The sequence below is a fragment of the Cucurbita pepo genome, chromosome 19, assembly GCF_057944985.1.
Source record: "Cucurbita pepo subsp. pepo isolate OVF chromosome 19, ASM5794498v1, whole genome shotgun sequence".
In the NCBI taxonomy this organism is placed as follows: domain Eukaryota; kingdom Viridiplantae; phylum Streptophyta; class Magnoliopsida; order Cucurbitales; family Cucurbitaceae; genus Cucurbita; species Cucurbita pepo.
Genome location: NC_141816.1, coordinates 11,646,440 through 11,668,513, shown reverse-complemented (window position 1 = coordinate 11,668,513; position 22,074 = coordinate 11,646,440). Strand labels below are relative to the sequence as shown.

At 36.3% G+C, this 22,074-nt stretch overlaps 5 protein-coding genes and 1 long non-coding RNA gene across 10 annotated transcripts; 5 read left to right on the top strand and 1 right to left on the bottom strand.

Moving 5' to 3' along the window:
- Positions 1–170: 170 nt before the first annotated feature.
- On the bottom strand, positions 171–3,091 carry LOC111781426 (cysteine-rich receptor-like protein kinase 29). The gene is made up of 7 exons (XM_023662000.2): positions 2,239–3,091; positions 2,013–2,150; positions 1,568–1,707; positions 1,260–1,470; positions 937–1,174; positions 714–864; positions 171–636 (listed from the first exon to the last, which is right to left on the bottom strand). The coding sequence occupies exons 1-7, from the start codon at positions 3,089–3,091 to the stop codon at positions 304–306; spliced, it is 2,064 nt and encodes a 687-aa protein (XP_023517768.1). The 3' UTR covers positions 171–303.
- LPXD1 (Trimeric LpxA-like enzymes superfamily protein) lies at positions 3,057–7,456 on the top strand. Of its 4 annotated transcripts, none has more exons than XR_002812983.2 (12): positions 3,057–3,194; positions 3,640–4,082; positions 4,189–4,399; positions 4,523–4,599; positions 4,882–4,931; positions 5,227–5,291; positions 5,386–5,437; positions 5,550–5,620; positions 5,739–5,805; positions 5,931–6,002; positions 6,136–6,279; positions 7,286–7,456. XR_002812983.2 is itself a non-coding variant. In XM_023662005.2 (11 exons), the coding sequence occupies exons 2-11, from the start codon at positions 3,890–3,892 to the stop codon at positions 6,196–6,198; spliced, it is 918 nt and encodes a 305-aa protein (XP_023517773.1). In that variant the 5' UTR covers positions 3,057–3,194; positions 3,640–3,889; the 3' UTR covers positions 6,199–6,447. The 4 variants fall into 4 exon arrangements, 2 of the variants coding, with proteins under 2 accessions (XP_023517773.1, XP_023517771.1); XR_002812982.2 differs by lacking the exon at positions 7,286–7,456 and adding an exon at positions 6,387–6,447; XM_023662005.2 differs by lacking the exon at positions 7,286–7,456 and having other exon boundaries at positions 4,192–4,399; positions 6,136–6,447.
- A 1,506-nt stretch (positions 7,457–8,962) lies between these two features.
- Positions 8,963–10,664, top strand: LOC111781429 (uncharacterized). 2 transcript variants are annotated; one of them, XM_023662009.2, is made up of 6 exons: positions 8,963–9,214; positions 9,307–9,392; positions 9,627–9,723; positions 9,847–9,946; positions 10,092–10,341; positions 10,424–10,664. In XM_023662009.2, exons 3-6 carry the CDS (start codon positions 9,667–9,669, stop codon positions 10,509–10,511), a joined length of 495 nt encoding a protein of 164 aa, XP_023517777.1. In that variant the 5' UTR covers positions 8,963–9,214; positions 9,307–9,392; positions 9,627–9,666; the 3' UTR covers positions 10,512–10,664. The 2 variants fall into 2 exon arrangements, with proteins under 2 accessions (XP_023517777.1, XP_023517775.1); XM_023662007.2 differs by having other exon boundaries at positions 8,965–9,214; positions 9,544–9,723.
- Positions 10,665–12,340: 1,676 nt separating this feature from the next.
- Positions 12,341–14,153, top strand: LOC111781319 (polyubiquitin). The gene is made up of 2 exons (XM_023661847.2): positions 12,341–12,498; positions 12,852–14,153. Exon 2 carries the CDS (start codon positions 12,852–12,854, stop codon positions 13,995–13,997), a length of 1,146 nt encoding a protein of 381 aa, XP_023517615.2. The 5' UTR covers positions 12,341–12,498; the 3' UTR covers positions 13,998–14,153.
- Positions 14,154–17,448: 3,295 nt separating this feature from the next.
- LOC111781760 (pectinesterase) lies at positions 17,449–19,350 on the top strand. Its single transcript, XM_023662451.2, has 2 exons — positions 17,449–18,418; positions 18,499–19,350. The coding sequence occupies exons 1-2, from the start codon at positions 17,464–17,466 to the stop codon at positions 19,188–19,190; spliced, it is 1,647 nt and encodes a 548-aa protein (XP_023518219.2). The 5' UTR covers positions 17,449–17,463; the 3' UTR covers positions 19,191–19,350.
- A 596-nt stretch (positions 19,351–19,946) lies between these two features.
- Positions 19,947–20,666, top strand: LOC111781700 (uncharacterized). Its single transcript, XR_015414244.1, has 3 exons — positions 19,947–20,042; positions 20,116–20,209; positions 20,301–20,666. It is a non-coding gene; the product is annotated as an uncharacterized LOC111781700 (long non-coding RNA).
- The last annotated feature ends 1,408 nt before the right edge of the window (positions 20,667–22,074 follow it).

Below are 22,074 nucleotides of genomic sequence, written 5' to 3'. Positions count from 1 at the left end.
TTCTTAATGTATATCAGTGATATACAACTATCATTAGTAGACATAAAAATATTGATGGATGGTCTCGGTTCAAACGCAATAAAAACTCACCATAAACGTCAAAATTGTGTTAACTCGAAGCGGAGTTGTTCATAATAACGTATTTTATGATGATAAAAGAGAAAATAGAATTATATACAAACTTTCTTAGGAGACTTTATAAGATGGAAGTTTAGAAGTGAATCCATAAATCAAGATATACAAAATTAAATCTAAGAGAAGCAAAGAATAGATGATATTCGACAATATTTGAGTGATGAAATTCTAACGAGGATGAAACTCTGAAATTGAAATGTCATTATCCGAAGTTCGAAGAGATTTGGCTTCAGAATGAGTACCCCTATGCCGCTTTAACATTGTGTTGGATTCATCGGTGATGCTATGCATGAAGAATGCAGGTTTAGAGGGTATAGGGAGAGTGAGAGAAGAACTACTTAGCATCATGAGCACTGTAGCCATTGTTGGTCGATCTGCTACGTTCTCTTGAACACACAATAATCCAATGTGAATGCATCTTATCATTTCAATTCTTGAACCAACATCAAGCGTTGAATCTATGATATTTGTTGTTGTTCCTGCCCTCCAATTATTCCATGCCTGCAACAAAATCCACCATGGCGTCGGTTATTTAACTATTAGTATCAACTTCAACTGTAATTAAACGATATACTTACAAAGCTGGAGAGGTCCTCGACGTTTTCTCCATTGCGAAAACAAGTACCTTTTTTACCACTCAAAATTTCAAGAACCAAAATACCAAAACTAAAGACATCTGATTTTACTGAAAATTGTCCGTAAAGTATATACTCTGGAGCCATATAACCGCTGCAAAAGTACGAACAATAGATTACTCAAAAGATTTATTGAAGAAAATAATTAAACAAAATTTGTACTTACTAAGTTCCCACAACTCTACTTGTGTTGCCTTGAGTCTCATCTACATCGAACAATCTTGCCATACCAAAATCCGCAATCTTTGGATTCATTTCTATATCCAACAAAATATTGCTAGCTTTGAGATCACGATGTATGATTCGAAGACGAGAGTCTTCGTGAAGATAAATAAGTCCTCGTACAATGCCGTTTATGATTTTGTACCGTCTTTCCCAACTTAACTCTGTCCGCTCTCCAAAATCTACATGGATGTTTAGATTTTTGTGAATTATATGAATGATGCCCTTTCCAATTTGTGCAGACCAAAGAAAGAACAGAAGTTATACCAAATATGAAGTGGTCAAGGCTGCCATTTGGTACAAACTCATATATGAGAAGTCTTTCGATTCCTTGCAAGCAGAAACCCAGCAGCCTAACCAAGTTCCGGTGCTGAAGCTTCACCACCAAAAGGACTTCGTTTTTGAATTCAACGTCGCCTTGTTGTGAATTGTGCGCAAGCCTCTTCACTGCAATATGCTGTCCATTAGGAAGCTTACCCTGAAAATATAAACATCAAATTTATTGTAAGAATATAACACAACACCTCATAACAGCTCTAAATTCATTGATTCATACTCTTTAATTCCTTTCATACCCTGTAAACAGCTCCGAATCCACCCTGTCCCAGCTTGTTTTCGTCTGAGAAGTCATCAGTTGCCTCTTTAATTGTGTCAAAATTAAATTGAATCGTCTCCACCCCGCTAATTTCATCAGTGGCGTTTCCTTGAGCAACAGCTAAGAGAAGATTCAGACATGAACATCAAAGTTATTTGTAGGATCAAAGCTGTAAACTTCTTTGAAAAACTACACATCCAAGTAAGACTGTCATCTAAAAAACAAAACAGAGGAAGGGGATGATGGAAGTCCCACGTCGACTAATTTAAGGAATGATCATAGGTTTATAATAAAATAATACTCTCTCTATTCGTGTGAGGTATTTTGGGAAAGCCCAAAGCAGAGCTACGAGAGCTTATGCACAAAGTGGACAATATCATACTATTATGAAGAGTCGTGTTCGTCTAACCGCGTAAACCACTCACTTTCAAGATTTTGTAATGGTCTTCTGTGCTTTCTCTTCCTCCATCTCGCAACGATGCAAATGCCAACGATGATAATGATGGCTGAAACGATGGACACCACAACAATTATAACAGTTCTAGTAGTATTGCCATTATTTTCTGCAAAGAAGGGGACAAAATTAGTATGAAAATATGAGGTTATGTTGGAAAAAAAGAGAAAAGAACACCGAACAGAGCATGTCCTTACCTAGTGTCGAAGGCGAAGATGGAGGGAGGAGATTAGGAGCTGAGGGCGGCGGAAGAGGAGGAGGAGGAGGAGGAGAGAGAAGTGCCGCATAGAGAGGGTGGATTTCGTAGTTTATTTGACAACTTGTCACAGTTAATCTCGCCCCTATGCTGCCGTTACAACAACTAGGAAGATTACTTTGAAGACGACTGAGACAGACATCACAATTGAAGTACGACATGTCGGGGAAACAATCGACAAGGCCATATATGGTATACGTATTCGGACTTTCAAGTTTGACATCTCCGCCGGCAGACTTGCGAATTGAAGTCCCTGACGCAGCCTCCTCTCGGAGTCGATCTAACAACTCTCTCCGTTTCTCATTGAAACTGATCGCATCCGGGGCCTGATCCAAGTTGTAAGCAATTCGCGACGCGGAATTGATGCTTATCTCACCGTGAACAGAGTTGTTTGAGTAAAGTATTTGGCAATTACTGTACCATCCCACACCTTCCTTCTGGTTTGGACAGTCTTGTACAATCCTGATGGCTGATTCCTTCACGCATGATCTGCAGTCCTCCAAGGGAACGCCTTTACGACAAAGAACCTTAGCGTTGGCTTTGTCGGGATCTTCACCGGAGGTGGCATTATAGAAACCGTAGTCGACCCGGGTGTCGGTTTTAGAGTTGGAGGTGATTAAGGCGAGCACGTTGTCGAGATTTTTCTTGAAAGGGCTGTTGTTGGTGTAGTTAGCGTTCTCTGAACATTTGTATGATAAAAATTCCGGCTGAGAAATTGTGGTAGACATCAATTGTGCAATAACGAAGGCGAGGTAGAAAATCCTTCCTAAACTGAAACTGCCCATCTCCATCATCCCTCTGCAACAACATCAGCTTCTCTCGGTTGTTTGATATGAATTGGACAGGACAGCCAACCAACCGTCGTGGACTTCCCAAGTCCACGGTCTCGGTCATCAGGTCCGTAATATTAACGCGTAGTTCCATTTTGAAAATTCTGAGTTATCATTAACTTCCACTTTAAAGAACCATTTTTCCTGACTCACCCTCAACTACCCGTTGAAAAATTTATACAAACACCAAAAATGTGCTCTTTTTCACGACCATTCTATTTTTTTTATTAATAAATTTCAACTTTTTATTTAGTTTTAATAATGTCAGTATACTTTTCTTATTAAAAAAACAATGTTTAAGACTTGCGTCCTTAGCAAGAAGATCTCAATCTTTTCTTTTTAATTAAATAATTTCGAGCATATCCTTAAATTGATTAAATTTAAATTTTTTTTCTTTGAATTTCTTGCACTTGTTGAAAATAAACTATTGTGCGCAGAAAGTATTTTAGTGAAAATTGATTAAAGGGTAAAAAAAAAATGCAACAATTATCTAAATTATTTTTTTGAAATAGAATATATAAAAAGAAAAAACACGTCAGCGTCGTCAAGTCAAAGAAAACGAACCGATGTTCTGGAGACCTATTCAATCGGCTTTAGGGGGGCGCCGTTCAATCCAATTTTCTGGGCTCTGTTGCTCTTCTGCTCGGTCATACGCACAGTTACTGCTCGTCCCGTCGGAGGAAGTTAATTAGCAGTTACTTCGACAGAATCAGAATCAGCGCCAACCTAGCTACGACAGATACTTCTCTTATTCTGTTGGCCATGGAAGTGCTTCTTAGACGGTTAGCTTCTGCCGATGCTGCTCGGTGCTTGTCTACTTCACTTGTTGGGTCCATTTCCGATAAGTGTATTCGTGCCGGTCCTAGTTGCCGAACTCGATTCCCTTTTCGCTTCGGTAGCCTTTGTAGTTTTTCCGACTCTTCGAATGAGTCAAATGCTTGCTCTGTCTCTTCTGGTAAGCCTTAGCTTTTGTCCACCTCTTGCATTTCAGTTATGCTGATTTTTAAGTCCAAAATTCTTCTTGTTTTTTTTTTTTTTCTTTTTCTTTCTCGTTTGCAAAGTAGAAAATGAGGCTGCAGTAAATTGCAATGGATTTCGGACATGGCGTAATGGAGGTGGGACTTTTCACCACTCCGCTTGCATTGATCCTACAGCACTCATCGAGACTGGTGCTGTGGTTCACTCGAACTCTGTCGTTGGTGCAAGTGTGCGTATTGGATCAGGATCTGTTATTGGAGATGCTGTTACAATTGGTCAATCAACAAGGATTGGGTGTGTTTTCTTCTTTGACGGGATTCACACAAAGCTTTCCATAGTTTTCGAATAATGAGATCTTACACTTGCGTCCTGCTTTTTGCTCTTTTCTTTGTAATGGAATTACTTTGCAATCTCTAGGTATAATGTTGCACTTAGTAACTGCACCGTAGGTGATTTTTGCGTTATCCACAATGGAGTGTGCATTGGTCAAGATGGTAAGGCTGATTTTCTTGAACTCAATTTTCTTGGGAATTAGAGGAACCATAAGTTTCTTCCCATAAATTAAATAATAGGAGAGGAGACGCATATATCTATCATTGATGCCTATATGTCAAAATTCCAACCCAAATACTCAAATGCCAAGTGATTGTCCTCCATGGAACGTTTAACTGCAGTATTTATGATCTTTTAACCATCTTTATTCATCAATTGAATGACTTAATTCCAAGGTGAACTATCAAAATCAAAATGCTAATTCCAAAGTTTTCTCCTTGCAGGATTTGGATTTTTTGTGGATGAGCACGGGACTATGAAAAAGAAACCTCAAGTTTGTGTCATAAACCTTTGTTTCCATTATTTCTACATCCTTTGATGGAGAAGTTTAATAGCTACTCATAAATTAGTGAACTACTTGATTTGACAGACTTCAGCCTTTGCTTTTCAAGTGTCAATCTCTTATATTTGATAATTACTTGTGATTTTGGGATTCTTGATCCTACATCATTGGTTTCAGGATGCATAGTTATGTTTGGTAGAAACGATAAAGATATTGCCAATATCAAATTCCTTTTTATATAAGGAGTTGAAGTGGTTGTCTTATATTTTCTTCTCATCTTTCTTAGATGCTGAATGTTAAGATTGGAACGAATGTAGAGATTGGTTCAAATACATGCATTGATAGAGGAAGGTACTGCAGCAATGGGCTGTCTATGTTTTCTTGGCAATATTGCCTTTGGGAGTAGGCTGAGCTGAAATACTAATATAGTGATCTGTCTATGCAGCTGGAGAGATACTGTCATAGGCAATAGTACAAAGATTGACAATTTGGTTCAGGTTTTTCCTCCCCCCACCCACCCACACACACACACACACACACACACACACCAGTACTCCATAGTCGAAAATTGTCATAGTGACCATCATCAATCTCTTCCTGGCTATTTAGATCGGTCATAATGTAATTATTGGAGATTGCTGCATGCTTTGTGGGCAAGTGGGAATTGCAGGATCCGTCACGTACATCTTTTTGCTTCTTCCAAGCTCTGTTGTGATTTCTTTTGTTGCCGATTCAATTTAAGTTCAGTTTCTGATGAAACTCCTCCAGCAATGACTTTGGGTGGTTCAATTCTTTCAGGATAGGGGACTATGTGACATTGGGTGGGCGAGTAGCTATCCGTGATCATGTATCAATTGGATCAAAAGTATATCTCTTCAAGTTGGATTTAGTATTTACTACAAAAGCACCAAATAGATCTATATGTTTCCTGTATGCTTTCACCGATAAATATGTTTTGGATTACGGTGTCTAACTAGTAGAAGTCTGCAGGTCCGGCTTGCTGCCCTGAGTTGTGTCACCAAAGACATTAAGGAACCTGGGGATTATGGTGGCTTTCCTGCTGTAAGGATTATATACTGGTTTCACTTTTGTATACTTACTACACTTTGATGGTTCTAGAATAGTGAATCAAACTTCTTGGTTACTGATGTTAACTGTCAGCACATGTAACTATAAAATCCATCAATGTTTGCAGATACCAATTTCTGCGTGGAGAAGGCAAATTGCTAAGCTTTCTCAGTCATCGAGGAAGAAATGAAATCAGGAACTTCAAGCTTCTTTCGTCTGCTATGTACTGACATCATATGAGGTTGGAGATGCAGTTCATGCAAGGGTGTAGGTAATTACTGCTATGACTAGCATTTTTAGATCCTTAGCTGACCTATCAATAGATACTTATTTTAATATTTTGATTAGATTATTAATTTATTAAACATTGCAATCTAGGTGGTTGATGCTCTGTATGTACTCTATTTCACAATGCTCAGTGTCCTTGCCATTTGAAGAATTTTCTTTTTTGGTTTTTCCTTATTCTTCATGGATTTAGAGTGGGATTCTTCTACAAAGAGTAGGCAAACTCCATTTTTAATCTAAATCTTAAACATAGCTATTGAACTGTGGTGTACTTCCAATTTGTGAGATCCCACGTCAGTTGCAGAAGAGAACGAAACATCTCTTGTCAAGGTGTGGAAACTTCTCTCTAGAATACGTGTTTTAAAACCTTGAGAGGAAGTCTAGTAGAGAAAGTTCAAAGAGGACAATATCTACTAGCTGGTGGGCCGGTGGGTTTGTCAAGGTGTCCCACGTTAGTTATAGTGGGGTTGATATTGGACTCTGTCCCATAACCTTCTTGTTAATAGGGCGAATGGGCTTTTGCTGTTTTCCCCTGAAGCAAAAGTTACAGAAATGGTCACCATTTTGACCTTGAAAGAAACAGCTGAAGCACGTACCCAACCGTGCCAACTTTGACTTTCTGGATTGAGCACAATCCAGTGCATCCATGTCTGTTTCATCCATCTACCGGAATAAACTCCTACTAGGAAAAATAATTAGTTTACTGCTTTCTCTTCTCTGTTTCTTTCCTTTCAAAAACATTAAATAAAATAGTAATTCATTGACAAAAGACCAACTATGAGGCAGTCTAAACAGAATTCAAGTGCCATTTTATCAATCCAGAATGTGCAGCCTAGACCTTATGCAACTTACCATATATTAATTTACCAGACATGAACCCAATTACGCGCCCATATATTATAAACTTTTCATGTCACATTCTGAAGCATATAGTATAGTTTTCAATTTTAATGGTACCATACCGTCCATTAAAACCTCCACTTATTCCGCAGATTATTCCTCAACGTTCGCCAGAGTCCTTCCAAGTCTGGCTCAAGTGATGGTTTTTTTTTCTCTCCCTTAAATATGATTCTAAATTCTTGTGAGAAACGACAAGTGTTGGTTTTTTTAGTTGGGGTGGACAAGTAGCGGTTGAAAATGACGTAATTTCAATTTCTGTCCATTAGTCATCATTCAAATTATACACTAATCTCTATTTAATCTTAAGGAATAATCATTTTCCAATGGTGAAGGGTTGACAAGTGAAAATATAATTATATGTTGAGTTCTTTGGTTAAATATTAAATGTCTATAATATTCGAAAAGAAAAATAAATAAATAAATTATGAACTTGTACAAGTTCATTTTTTAAATAAGTTATATAGACTATTATAGATATTTTTTTCTTAAACAAAGTTTGCCAACATTATAAAGGAAAGTAAACTATATATATTAAATTGAAATGTCAAGTTGGTTAAAAAAAAATTGAAGTTGTCTTTCTTCCAACCCTACAAAATTTAAATTTCCATTTAAATAATAAATACTATAAAGATAAGTTCTTAATTCTTTTGAGCTGTATTTTCTAGAAAACAAAACCCAGTGCATGCTTGATATTATTTCTTTTCAATTTGATATACATATATATATATATATCAACTCGTTGGTTGTTTTTTGATATATAAAATTAAAAATAATATATGTGCCTAAGAATGTCCATTATGTCATTTTATGCTTAATATTTATTATATATTTTAAAAGTATAAATGATAAATTATTACTTTTGCCAACTTCGAACGAAAGTATGACTGTAAGAGCTTAATTCAACTATTTAGAGCTTAATTCAACTTATTGAATAATGATTAAAAAATAGGTTAAGGTCAATTTTGTGTTAGTTGATTAGGTTGAATGGCAAGTATGGGATGTGAAAGATACCTGCCATTCTTTTAGTTTTTTATTCAAGCTAATTTAAGTATAAGTCTATGGATTAAGATATATATTATCAGTCAAGAAACTATATCGATTCTACGTATTATCGAATTAAAAAAGATATTAAGACATTTATAGATATATATTTTTTTTCATTTCTTACCGTCATATTCATTAATGTATTTGGACATATACTTATACCATTTAATGTTTTATGACACATAACAATCTGTTCGTAATAAAATATCCGACTTTGTTGATAAAAAATGTATTTATTTAATTCTAAATTGCTGTCAGGTATCCAATTACCTAAGGAAAATAATAATTCAACCCATCATCAGTTTTTTACCAAGTAAAAAAAAAAAAAACTTTATTTATTTATTTTTAATGTATTTAAGGGTAAAAATTAAAATCAATTTTAATTTTTTTTTATGGTTAAGTATATATTTTAATTTTAATTTCTTTCTTAAAAATTTAAAACAGAAATTATAAATTTATCTAAATTTTTTTCAATTATTATGTTTTACTTTTTTTGGGTTTATCGCTGGCCAATTCTAATATTCGGAATTTAAAATTTTTGTTTAGTATAGAAATAAACATAATTATATAACTATAATCCAAGATAAATTTCCATTAATTAAAAGCATATCTATTACCATATCTGTAATATGATATTCTAAAAACAGAAAAAAAAACTTCAAATTATTATTTTGATTATGTATAAGATAAATTAAAGTGATAAATGGCATGATTTGTTTAATATATAATCCAGACCGAAACACTGCAAATTTCCCAATTCATTCTCTGTTCTTATTTCCTCTGTTTCCTCTGTTTCCTCTGTTCTTGTTTCCTCTGTCTTCATCAGCAAATTGCTCAACGCATTCAAGATCAAAATCCAGTTAGAATTGTATCTAATTTGTATTCGTATCCATTCATAGTACGTAATTCGTAGCAGTTTACAGGAAGAAAGAACGAAAGAAGAAGCACCACAACCGATTCCTTGGAATCATTCTCAGGTTTGGATCGCAGTGGATTCGTTGGGTTTGTTTATCTCTTTATTTCCCCCAAATTTTGACTTCTTTCTTCTCTTTCTTTTTCATCTAATCAGTTCTTGAAGCTCTTCCTGTAAATTCAAGTCGTTCTTCATTTCTTGCTTCTTGTTCTTCAATGGAATCGGCGGACAATCCGAAGTCGGTAAGCGTATTTCTTATTATTCTAATGTAATTTACGGTTTCGGGTCATTAATTGTGTTTGTTACCGATGACCATTAATTCCCAGAAGAGCCTTGGGTGTTTTCTTTTTCTTCTTCTTTACTCCAAACCACTTATAAATTAAAACGGTTCAGGTGATACCTTCTGGGGAAGTGAATAATGGGGTAGAAAAAGCAGTGGTTCCCGACAAAATTTTAATTTCCGATCAAACAAACAGGTCTCAGTACACAACAAAACCCGATAGCTTCATCATCGATATGGACAGCTTTTCCAGTAGTACCACCAAGGAAATTTCTCAGTCTTCAAGCATTTCCGTGAGTTTCTTTCTTTCATTTTGTCTTTCCCGTTTAAGATTAAGTTCATATAAAAATACAAATTAAGTAATTTAATCAGAGGATTAAAAGGAGACGTTTTGTTGTTTTTTACGGAAACGGCAGAGGAATTTTAGCAGAAAAGGTACGTTGCGTGGCGGAAACAAAATCGGGCAAGATCATGGTGCTGCTGCTGATGACACAGAACAGTCCATGTCCCCAATAGGTAAAGTGACTTGAAACACCAGCTTCTGATGCACGTGCATAGCACTTGCCAGATTCAACAACAGACAAGAAGGGAACATGAACACTTTGGAGCTTCTTTTTTTTTTTTTTTTTAATTTAGAATTTTCCCCATGAAAAATGTCTAGGCGGTGTGGTACTTGGAGCGGCTAGCACGCTCGAAAAGCAGGCGGTGGTGATGGGGTTGGGGTCCAGGGAAGAACTGGGCGGTGGTGGAAATGGTAGCGGCGCACTGAGCCATGAGATTGCGAAATCGACCGGCCACGGTTGCGGCGGCACGGAAAGACTGAGCGTTAGAAGAAGCAGCTTTAAGCGATCTTCACAAGCTTGCAGCTGGTACTTGGACCCCAGGAAGATTTTTATGTTGTGCGCCACACTGTAAGTTGATTTATTTGGTTCCTTCTCTAGCATAGCAATTTAGAGACGGTTCATTTATTTGATGTATTGAAAATGGGAACAGGTCGTGCTTGGGAACCATGGTGCTGATATACTTTGCGTTTTCATCTGGAATGTTGAATGGAGGAGAAAGCGAGTTAGAGTTAGATTGATATAGAGGTCAACACAAGAACCCCAAACATTTGGGTTACATTTTTGCTGATAAATAAAATATGTATAAATGTTGAATTTGAGAAAGGAATTAAAAAAAAAAAAAAAAAACACAGTTATTAATGTTGAATTTGCTTGGGTATAATTCAGCTATTTGTTGACGCAAAATGTGCATAGATATCAAAATATTATTACTCAGATTTAAGAATGAGAAAAAGAATTCGGATCCAATGTTCAATCTTGATCGATATTCACAACCTTTAAATAGGATACAAGATACTAAATAATATCTACAAATAAAATATAAACTAACTAATCCTGATAATAAAATAAAATATACTACTATTCAAATCCAACTGAATATCTAAGATATATTTTCTAACTAATATATTCTTCAAGATTACGGATATTATATATTTCATAACTAATTCATAACTAATTCAAACTAAAATAAGTTGCACATTTATTTCTAAAATCCCGTTTTTTTAATTTAAACAATACTTATCGAACAAACATGTATTCAACAACTTTTTTCTTTTAATAATTATAATTAAAAGTCAAATGTACTTAATTATTATTTACTGTAATTGTAATTGGTTGGTTGTGAATTAAATTTTATTAATTGTTTAGGAAAGAGTACACGGCAATTTAATGGTAGGTTAAAATAATAAAAATATCTTACATTTTGCAATTTATTTCAAAAAAAAGTTTAAAAAAAAAAATCATGAAAGGCTTCAAAAGTTAAAAATGTATTAATTAAATGTTTTAAGTTCAAGAACATTTTATTTTATTACTTGTTTGGGTATTAATTATACTTTTTAATAAGTTTTTATTGAATATTTGTTTAAAAAAAATATTAAAAGGTGCCCGTGAAGAATTGTGATACATATATTATTAGAGTTTAATATTGAATAAAAAATAATATAAGAAAATTTGTCAACTTTTGCCTGGGAATATTAAACTACTTCAAGCATTATTAGAGTTAATCATATGAACTAATTTAAGATTAAATTCACGATATAGAAATTTAATTGAAACTTTGTCCAAACATGAATATCAATTTTATAATTTTAACTTATAAAATTTTAACTCACTAGACCACCATACCCTTATCCTCCCAGAATTGAATTTCTTTTCTATAAGCCGTAAAGATATTAGTAATTTAATTATTCCATTGCTTACGGATTGCTCGGTACATCACAGAAAATCAAGCAACGGTCATCATTCATTGATATTCACGCACCGGGTCCACTTTCATTGTATTCAAATCTTAGTAATTTTTTGGGGAAAAAAAGTAATTACAGATATAATGTTTTTTCAAAGGCGGTTGCGTCGTAATTGCATATCAACACCGCTGGCCGCCCACAGTAATCTGGCGTGATAGTCACGCGTTTAAAAACAAGTGGAAGCCGCGGTCAATTATGTTTTTGCTTCGACTTTAATCACGGTTAATTTTATTACTTGTTAAGAAAATTCACTCGTGTTAAATTAATTATAATTAAGTTTTCCAGAAATATTTAATATAAAACAAAAACAAAAACTGTGAAACAATAAAATATTGCACTTTTGAATTTAAAAAGGCTTTATAAAAAATATATAAACACCAATATTTTATTGTATATTCCCACGTAATATCGTTACCAATAAATATGTATATGATATTTTGTCAACCACCACCGCACCTTTGAATATAAAAAATAAAATATATAAATATTCGAATTGCATTATTGGAGAGATAGAGGTGATGTTTGGCTTTGCTCTTTCGGCATCGTTCTTATCGCTTCCACCACTATTTCCAACCTGTTTTTGTAGCTTAGCTACAGTTTATGGTCCACGTGTCGTGCATCCAATGGACCTTCATCAAACAATTTTTTATTGAACTGACGATTTTATCCTCGTTGTCCGCTATAAATTAACCCCTCCGGCCCTTGTTTTCTTCATTCTGTGTTCTTCAATTGAGCTTCTAACCAAACATCAATTCTGCTCAAGGTTCGTGGCGTTCCGTGATCTCTCTCTATCTCTCTTTTTTTATTTTTTTATTTTTTTATTTATTTTGTTTGTATTATTCGTTAGCTTTGTTCATGTTTTCTCTACACGTTTGGATTCATATTGCGTTTTTAGGTTTTGTTGTTCTGAATTTCTTTGTTTCTTTTGTTTATGTGCTGGTTTGGATCTTTACGTGATTTAGAGTATCTGAATGATTCCGATGTTATGATATTTGTTGGATGAGTAGGTTTTAGGATTTCGTTTTTTTTTTCTTTTTTTTAATTGGTTTAGATGTACACTAGGGATTTTGAATTCTAGGGCTAGAAATTCTAAAATTATCGTTTTCTTTCTGGCAGATGCAAATCTTCGTTAAAACCCTAACAGGCAAGACCATCACCCTTGAGGTCGAGTCGTCTGACACGATCGACAACGTCAAGGCTAAGATCCAGGATAAGGAGGGAATTCCCCCGGATCAGCAGCGTCTTATCTTCGCCGGAAAGCAACTAGAGGATGGCCGTACCTTGGCCGACTACAATATCCAGAAGGAGTCGACGCTCCATCTGGTCCTCCGTCTTCGCGGTGGTATGCAAATATTCGTTAAGACACTGACCGGCAAGACCATCACCCTTGAGGTCGAGTCGTCTGACACGATCGACAACGTCAAGGCTAAGATCCAGGATAAGGAAGGAATTCCCCCGGATCAGCAGCGTCTTATCTTCGCCGGAAAGCAATTAGAGGATGGCCGTACCTTGGCCGACTATAACATCCAGAAGGAGTCGACACTCCATCTGGTCCTCCGTCTTCGCGGTGGTATGCAAATATTCGTTAAGACATTGACCGGCAAGACCATTACACTTGAGGTCGAATCGTCTGATACCATCGACAACGTCAAGGCAAAGATCCAGGACAAGGAAGGAATTCCCCCGGACCAGCAGCGTCTTATTTTTGCTGGAAAGCAACTCGAGGACGGCCGTACGTTGGCCGACTACAACATCCAGAAGGAGTCGACCCTCCACTTGGTCCTCCGTCTTCGTGGTGGGATGCAAATCTTCGTCAAGACCCTGACCGGTAAAACCATCACCCTCGAAGTTGAATCCTCTGACACCATTGATAACGTCAAGGCTAAGATCCAAGACAAGGAGGGCATCCCACCAGACCAGCAGAGGCTGATCTTCGCTGGTAAGCAGCTGGAGGATGGAAGGACTCTGGCTGACTACAACATCCAGAAGGAGTCTACCTTGCACTTGGTGCTTCGTCTCAGGGGTGGGATGCAGATTTTCGTGAAGACCTTGACTGGAAAGACCATCACGTTGGAGGTGGAGAGCTCTGACACGATTGATAATGTTAAAGCCAAAATTCAGGACAAGGAGGGCATCCCTCCGGATCAGCAAAGGCTTATCTTCGCTGGTAAGCAGCTGGAGGATGGAAGGACTCTCGCTGATTACAACATTCAGAAGGAGTCCACTCTTCACCTTGTTCTGCGTCTCCGTGGTGGTTTTTAGATGGATGGTGGTGTCATGTTGGTCTGGTCATTGTGGTTTCTTACTTGTATGCTTTGTTTCACAATTCAAATGATGGTATGATGATTTAGTGCTTCGGCCTGTTGGCCTTAATATGGTTGTCGATTAAAATAAATATGGATTGGTTGTTTTCATGTACTTGTTGTTTTCAATGAACTGAGCATCGTAATGGTGCATTACTACGTTGTATATTCATCGAGTCGAATCATTTTTTTTTCTGACCGATGTCATCAGGATTCATGTATCGCCGGAAGAAGGATGTTTTCGTTTTACTTCTTGATTAAGAATGGCCTTCGCCATTTTCATCTTCGTCTCATTTTAGGGCAGTGCCTGCTCCATAGCCCTTTTATTGTTCATGTCTAACTAAAATTATTACCAATCACCCTTTTATATTACCCTAATTGAAAGGAAGAAAGATGACTTTAATTTTCAGGTACTTGGTTTCCAGGTATAGCACAAACCCCCGCCGAAGCACGATTCAAGAGTTCCACACATAATTGCATTGAAATACAGTGAGCAGTTAACCACATATGCAGCACGCAGATATCAAACCAAATATAAATTTAATCTCCTAAATGCAAAGATCTGATCCAATTAGGAAGTATATTATTTGACATTCAGCTTCACACAAGGGGATCCACTAGTTCAGATACAAGTTCTTTTCACATTTGAAAATCCCTCACTTCAGGAAATTTAATATCTGAAGCAGACGGGAAGGGATCTATTCTATCAACGAAGAGGAAATGAATTCGGTGTAATATAAACTATCGCCATCTGGTGTAATCCATCTCAACGACCAATCAGTTTCTCGTTCCCTTACCTCTTCGAAAAGCCCTAGACCTTATTCTCACTCGTCATTTTCTTCGATGCCCTCCAGCATCACGACAAGTCGGAGCTCCACCTCAAAGAACTCCGCCATGAATTCGGCCTTGTTTCATCATCTTTCATCACCAACAACACCGATCCCTCCAAGCTGATATTCTTCTATCAGGGCTCCGGGGTTTGCTGTGGGTTTCTTATATACTATTGTTGGGTTGCGTTGGCTTTCATTACTCATGTGCTTGTCAAGGCCAGGAATGTGAATACGCAACGGGTCGCTATGATGGTTTGGGATCACTTGAGGGTTCTTTGTGGAGGATTTTCACTGCTATCATAGTGTCTGTACCGATATAGTTGAGTTTATCTTCAACATTCAAGAGGGATCCTTTTTACAAGTCTAAGTTGCAGTATGACTATGCTTACTTCATCTGGATCAATCGCTACACCATGATAGAACGCACAACCACGATGTGAGCCATACTGCTTCCCTTCGGTTTTCTTGTTAGTATTCCTTTTTCCATATCGATAGAGTATCCGAGTCAACTTGCATACACTACGACTAATTTTACAAAACAACCGTTTGACTTTACAACATTTAGCTGATAAAAAAAATTCATAGGATAACAAATTGATAGTGAATTCATTGAAGTTAGAGCCATACTAAACAAGTTTCGTGTAGTGAGTTTTTCTACCACGACCAAGAAATTATAGCATACCCTAATCCATCCCAAGATCTAAAGATATTGGTTGGAAAATCTTTTGAGAATCCGATTTCAACCTATTTCGTCAATTATAATCCGTAGCAGTTGCATTTTAGGTACATTTTGACTAATTTTTGTTCACCAATTGCAGCATAATCTCAGGAGCAATCTTGGCACTTTATTGTCTTTACTAAAGTTTGATTTTTAGAGTTAAATAACTTTGAATACGATTGCAAGTTGTTCATATTAAACATTATCAAAAGAACTTCATTTCCATTACGATCACAACTCATTTTCATTACTGTTTAGAGTTGACGCTAACATAGTAGTGGGAATAGACTCGAAAAAAAAAAAATTATGTTTAATTACCATGTTGAATATTGTTTATATGATGTGAGATTTGGGTTCGTGCCTTCATCATGAACTGTACTAGATTTTATAGGATATCTTTTGTTTTTTCATCATCACTCATTGCAGCTCTCACTTATTATAATGTTTTGATTTTTGCTTTAATACTGAATTGTAAACAAAGTCCCTCTCGGTACCTTATACCAGCTGGTTATGTCGGCACATTTAATATTAGTCCACTAAAATCCCAGAAAGGTCGAGCCAAATTCCTATGAATTGTACACCTTTCTTTTGACTACAATAACAATTAGATGCTTTGGGTATTAAAAAGAACAAATAAATAGCAACAAATCTTTGAATCCCATAATAAATATAATGCCAAGCTAAAAGCAGGGCAAGTGTCGGATAAAATACGTAATTTCCAGAAGAAAAAAAGAAGAGAAAAGAAAACTACTTAATCATGAACTCCACTACCTCAGCTGGAGATCATTATCCAACTCCCTTAAAGTATTTATGTCTAATCATTACATGTTAGGCTCCCTAAAAGTAAATAGAATTTGCTTTACTTATGTTAATTTGAATAATAATTGAATTTATATCTTCTTTGTTGACACAGAAGTAACATTAAACCAGCAATTTCGTACAGGAATAAGGATGTTATATTAAATAAAAATATATATCATTCCGATAAGATGCCAAATCCAATGGCTTGTGGACAAACAATTCATTACCACAAATCCAATGAACTATAGCTGCATTTTTATCATGGAATTTGTATGATATTGTCCACTCTCCGTATAAATTTTCATATGTTTATTTATTTATTTTCAAAAAGCATAATACCAATAAAGATAGTATCTCTTACTTATATACTCATTTTTCTCCGAGAACTAAGTACACTATTGAACCTACTTCTTTGGAGCCTTTGAACACCTTGAACAAAGTATACCATTGAGTCTCCCCTTCAATGATTCCAAAGACAAAGAAAATGTTAAATTATTGAAATTGAGTCGTACAAAATGATAATATCACCAAAGAGAATTCAATGAATTGAGGCGGTCACGTTTTTATTGAGGGATTTGATAGGAACAACGACTCTCCACGTTGGTATGATATTATCTATTTTGAGTATAATTCTCATGACTTTGCTTTCGGTTTCTCGAAAATACTCTCACACCAATAAAGATAGCTTTTTTAACTTATGTAATTATCCTCCTTTCAAACAAAGTACACCATTAAACCTCATCTTCTCTTTTGTTAATCTAATAGAAGTTTAGCACGAATTTTCACTATACTACACTTTTAAGACTCACAATTTTTTATTCGACATTTAAGATAAGAGCAAGATTAACAACCCTCCATATTGGTATGATATTATCTACTTTGAACATAAAGTATATGAACTTTGAACATAAATTCTCGTGATTAATTTTCTAATTTGTTTTAGATGCATAGTATGCATATGTGGGAGTCCAATAATGCACAACAGGACTTCCCTCTCCATTTTGGTATTTAAATATGTGGTGGGTGAGGTTATACTCATCACTTCAAGCTTCACTGCTAGCACTGGAGATTTGTTCATGGCGACCCATGAGCCACTTCTTCCTCAACCCCCCAAAACTACCCGCCCTAAGACCTTCTTCACAATCCTCTTTTTTTCTCTGCTTTTGTGCTCTGCCATTTTCATCACCAACAAACTCATCAATTCAGACCCATCTGAAAATGGTCATCACCCCTTCCTTCATAACATCTGCAACATGGCTTACAACCAATCATCCTGCATTCAAATGCTCGCCTCTGAATTCCCCCTTCTTCAAGAAACCAAAACCACCAACGCGGCGAACTTCTTACAATCCTTCCTCCGGAAATCCACAAGCAAAATAGTCAACACCATCGAGAACGCCAAAGATCTCCGCCGTCGAATCAACAACCCACGCGGTGAAGCAGCTTTGGCCGACTGCGTCGAGCTCATGGAGATCTCAATGGATCGAATAACCGACTCGATTTTGGCTCTCAAGAGCAGAAGGTGCGGCACAATCGAAAATGCACACACATGGCTGAGTAGCGTGCTGACAAACCACGTGACGTACTCGGAGGGGATCGAGAATTCAATTTCGAAAACGGCGGCTATGGATTTAGGAGTTGAAGAGCTGATTGTGAGAGGGAGAAATTCATTGGGGATGTTGGTCTCGATTTGGGGATCGGGCAAAGAAGAGATGGGGTATCCGAGTTGGTTGAAGAAGGGAGATAGGAGGCTGTTGGAGGTTGTGGGGAGAGGAATGAAAGCGGATATAGTGGTGGCGAAGGACGGGAGCGGGAACTTCAAGACGGTGAAGGAGGCGGTTGAGGCGGTGCCGGACAAGAGCAAGAACAGAATTGTGATATATGTGAAGAAGGGTATTTATAAGGAGAATGTGGAAGTGGGGAAGAACAAGAAGAATGTTATGTTGGTCGGAGATGGAATGGATTCCACCATCATCACTGCTAGCCTCAACGTCGTTGATGGATCGACTACATTTAGGTCTGCAACTGTGGGTAAGATTAACAACCTTCCTCTTTCCCTCCTAATTTAAATCTGAAAGCCATATTTGATGATCTCCGATTTCATAATCCAGCCGCCGTGGGAGATGGATTTATAGCCCAAGACATCTGGTTCAGAAACACCGCCGGGCCGGAAAAGCACCAAGCGGTGGCTCTACGGGTTGGAGCCGACCAATCCGTCATAAACCGGTGTCGTATCGACGCTTATCAAGACACTCTCTACGCCCATACCAACCGCCAATTCTACCGCGATTCCACCATCACTGGCACCGTGGACTTCATTTTCGGCAACGCCGCCGTGGTATTACAGAACTGCAAAATCGAACCCCGACGTCCGATGAGCAACCAGGCCAACATGGTGACAGCGCAAGGCCGAACAGACCCAAATCAGAACACTGGAACTTCCATCCAAAAATGCCAAATCGTGGCAAGCTCCGACCTGGAGCCGGTTAAGAAGTCCATTAAGACATATTTAGGACGGCCATGGAAGGAGTATTCGAGGACCGTGGTTATGCAGTCCACACTCGGCGATCTCATAGATCCAGCGGGCTGGGCGGAGTGGAATGGGGACTTTGCATTGAAGACGCTGTACTATGGCGAGTATTCTAATAATGGGCCGGGCTCTAATGTTAGCAAACGAGTGAAATGGCCCGGTTACCATGTCATTACGAGCCCAGCAGTGGCCCAAAAGTTCACGGTGGACTCACTTATACAAGGAGCTGAATGGCTGGGCTCCTCAGGTGTGACTTTTATCCCAGGGCTGTGATCGTATGCGCTTGTTGGATCTTCTCTGCTTGTTGTTGTGATGCAGTATAAAATAAAATTTTAAAAAAAGAAAAAAGATCTTTTGTTGTATAATAATTAATCACTCCTTAATTGAGTTTAGTATGAATAAGAAAAAGAGTTGGTATGAGGTTATTATAAAATTATATATTTATATTTTATAATAAAAGAGATTTAAACCTACTACATATATAAATTAATCAAATAGTAAGAGCTGTGATTTATGATTCAAGAATTAAAATATAATTAAATATAATTAAAAATAGATAGAATGAGATCATGCTTCCCATATCATACCACAAAATGCCGATTTCAAGAAAAGCGGATCTTCAGATTTCTAATTACTCTCATGTCGGAAAACCACAACAATATTAATTATATTATTATTATTATTGTGGAAAATAAAACGTGGTTCCAATTATAAGAAAGTTTAAAATAAAATTTTAAAAAAAAAAATCCATTAATATAATATTCTGGCATTTGTAGATATTTAATTTAAGTTCATAAAACCTTTAATTACAAATTCCAACACTAATTTAATTCTCCCTTCTTTTCCATCTCTATCTCTCTCTAAATTCTTCGCTCCACCATGGCTTCTAAAATGAAAGGAATTTTCAAAAGTTTCAAATTCATCAAACAAATTTTTGGTAATACTTCTTTCTTTTGCTTTTTATTTTTTATTTTTTATTTTTTAAAATCAAACTATCACTAAATTCAAAAGTTTGTGATGATAGTGAAAGAACGTGAGATAGAAATTGGGTACCCGATGGATGTGAAGCATGTATCTCATATCGGGTTGGATAGTACGTCTCCATCCGGTTCGAATCCGAGCTGGGTATGTTTTTTCTCTCTTCAAAACCTTTTTAAATTTGGTGTTTTGTTTATTCTTGTTGTTTGAAAAAACGCAGATGAATGAATTTAGAACCGGCGATGTGAGTGAGAGAAGAGATTCCAGTTCAACCGCCATAACTGCTCTCACTCATTGGTCCACTCATTCCCAAGGTCTGTTCTCAATCTAATTTTTCACATAATCCCAGATAATGGGAATATCAAATTTAACAAGCATTTCTACGTTGGATCTGCTGTGAAGCAGAATTCGATGTTTCAATAGGTTACCAATCGGCATCCGACATGTCGATGGAGCTTCAGCAGCCACAACTTCCAAAGAAACCAAAGAAAAAAAGGAATTGCAAGAACAACAAAGTCAAAAGCTTCCTGCAATAACAAATTAATGGCTCAGTTTTTCCAGAATCCGTCCCAACTTTTCAAAGCCTGGATGTTTCTGTTCGTGGGAGTGAAAATTTCTAAATTTCTAAATTTCTTTTCACCTCTTTAGTTTAAAAAAAAAAAAAAAAAAAAAAAAAAAAAAAATCACCAATTGATCTCTATAATTAGTTCAAATTTAATCTGTGAATTACAAATTCAAAATTTTAATATAGAAATATAGAAATACACATAATCACTATGTTCAATCGATAGTCAAAACTATATTATATGATTGTGAAAAACAAAGATGTGGGTTTGATCATGATTATGATAATATTAAGGTACATAAAATGATATGCACGGGAATTAATGTTTGACAACAACAAAACAGAAACATACAATTAAAAAGATGTCTTCGGTTAAAAAAATTAAAGGGTGGTATAGGAAGATTCCAGTACACTCTGCCAACCATTATTATTTTCCTTTATTAATTACACAAGTATATAAATTTCACACAGTCTGACTTCCATTTTACGTCACTGTTCCAAAAATTACTTCTGTACCTTTGGGATTCTCTCATCAATCTTCTTCTTCCAATTCATTTTCTAATGTAAATAATCCATTTACATATGAACATACAAGTAACCCGTACTAATTATTTTCCCACACCTTCATCCAAATTATCAAATTTGTTACAAATAAATATTTGCAATAGATGTTATGAAAAGGAGAGGGATTGATTGGACGGATGCTAAGGTAGGCGTGTAGATTGAAGAATGAATGTTGTCATTATTTGTCACTCCTAACGTTGTTATACACAATGGCCCATGCATCCACCTAAAAAAGCATCTCTATGTTCCAAACCAAATCAATTTAATATTTTTTCGGACCTGGCTTAATGGGTTTTAAGGAAAGGTTGAATCAGATCAATGTAAATTACCTTGGGAAGGTAAATGGTGAAATGGAATTGGGAGTGGTGTTTCAGTTATACCAAGGGTTTAAAAAGTTAAAGAGGTAAAAGGTAAAAATAAAAAAAAACAACACACACACAAGGCCATAAATTTGAGGGGTTGAAAATTTAATGTTGTTGGGTGATATGTAAATATCAAAATTAAAGAAAGGAAAACTTGTATCCCCACTTCGTGCTTTTCCCTTTTCAGGTGATTCGATTTTTGCTTTTTAATTTACATTTAATAAAAGAGTCACATCAATATTATTATTATTTTAAGGAATGGTTGCATGCATAATGAAATCAACTTCAATCTCTCCAACCATAAAATTGAACATTAAAAATTTGTCATGAGGAGAGCTTGTCAATGGATATGGAGAGGTTTAACAATGACCACCAAATCCACCTTTCTTTAGGGTCCAGCATTCTTACTCGCACACCGCCTCGTGTCTACCCTTTTCGAGAAATAATAAGAAGGCTGATATCATTTGTAAACGATCCAGGCATACTACTAGCAGATATTGTCCTCTTTGGATTTTTTCTTTCTCGGGTTTCTCCTCAAGACTTTAAAACGAGTTTGCCAAGGGAAGGTTTCCACACTCTTAAAAATGATGTTTTGTTTTCCTCTCCAATCAATATAGGACATCACGGATAGATGGGTCCCTGAGAGGTTGGACCCTAATAATTTTTGGGAGAGAGACTTTAAAACAAA

Coding starts and splice junctions, on each gene's coding strand:
- LOC111781426 (XM_023662000.2), bottom strand. CDS start 3,091: ATGATGGAGATGGGCAGTTTCAGTTTAGGAAGGATTTTCTACCTCGCC. Junction 1,175..1,259: donor CCTTGACCACTTCATATTTG/GTATAACTTCTG, acceptor ACATCCATGTAG/ATTTTGGAGAGCGGACAGAG. Junction 637..713: donor TCGAGGACCTCTCCAGCTTT/GTAAGTATATCG, acceptor ATTTTGTTGCAG/GCATGGAATAATTGGAGGGC.
- LPXD1 (XM_023662003.2), top strand. CDS start 3,890: ATGGAAGTGCTTCTTAGACGGTTAGCTTCTGCCGATGCTGCTCGGTGC. Junction 4,932..5,226: donor CTATGAAAAAGAAACCTCAA/GTTTGTGTCATA, acceptor CATCTTTCTTAG/ATGCTGAATGTTAAGATTGG. Junction 5,292..5,385: donor ACATGCATTGATAGAGGAAG/GTACTGCAGCAA, acceptor CTGTCTATGCAG/CTGGAGAGATACTGTCATAG.
- LOC111781429 (XM_023662007.2), top strand. CDS start 9,366: ATGGAATCGGCGGACAATCCGAAGTCG. Junction 9,393..9,543: donor CGGCGGACAATCCGAAGTCG/GTAAGCGTATTT, acceptor AAAACGGTTCAG/GTGATACCTTCTGGGGAAGT. Junction 10,342..10,423: donor TTTATGTTGTGCGCCACACT/GTAAGTTGATTT, acceptor AAATGGGAACAG/GTCGTGCTTGGGAACCATGG.
- LOC111781319 (XM_023661847.2), top strand. CDS start 12,852: ATGCAAATCTTCGTTAAAACCCTAACAGGCAAGACCATCACCCTTGAG.
- LOC111781760 (XM_023662451.2), top strand. CDS start 17,464: ATGGCGACCCATGAGCCACTTCTTCCTCAACCCCCCAAAACTACCCGC. Junction 18,419..18,498: donor ATTTAGGTCTGCAACTGTGG/GTAAGATTAACA, acceptor TTCATAATCCAG/CCGCCGTGGGAGATGGATTT.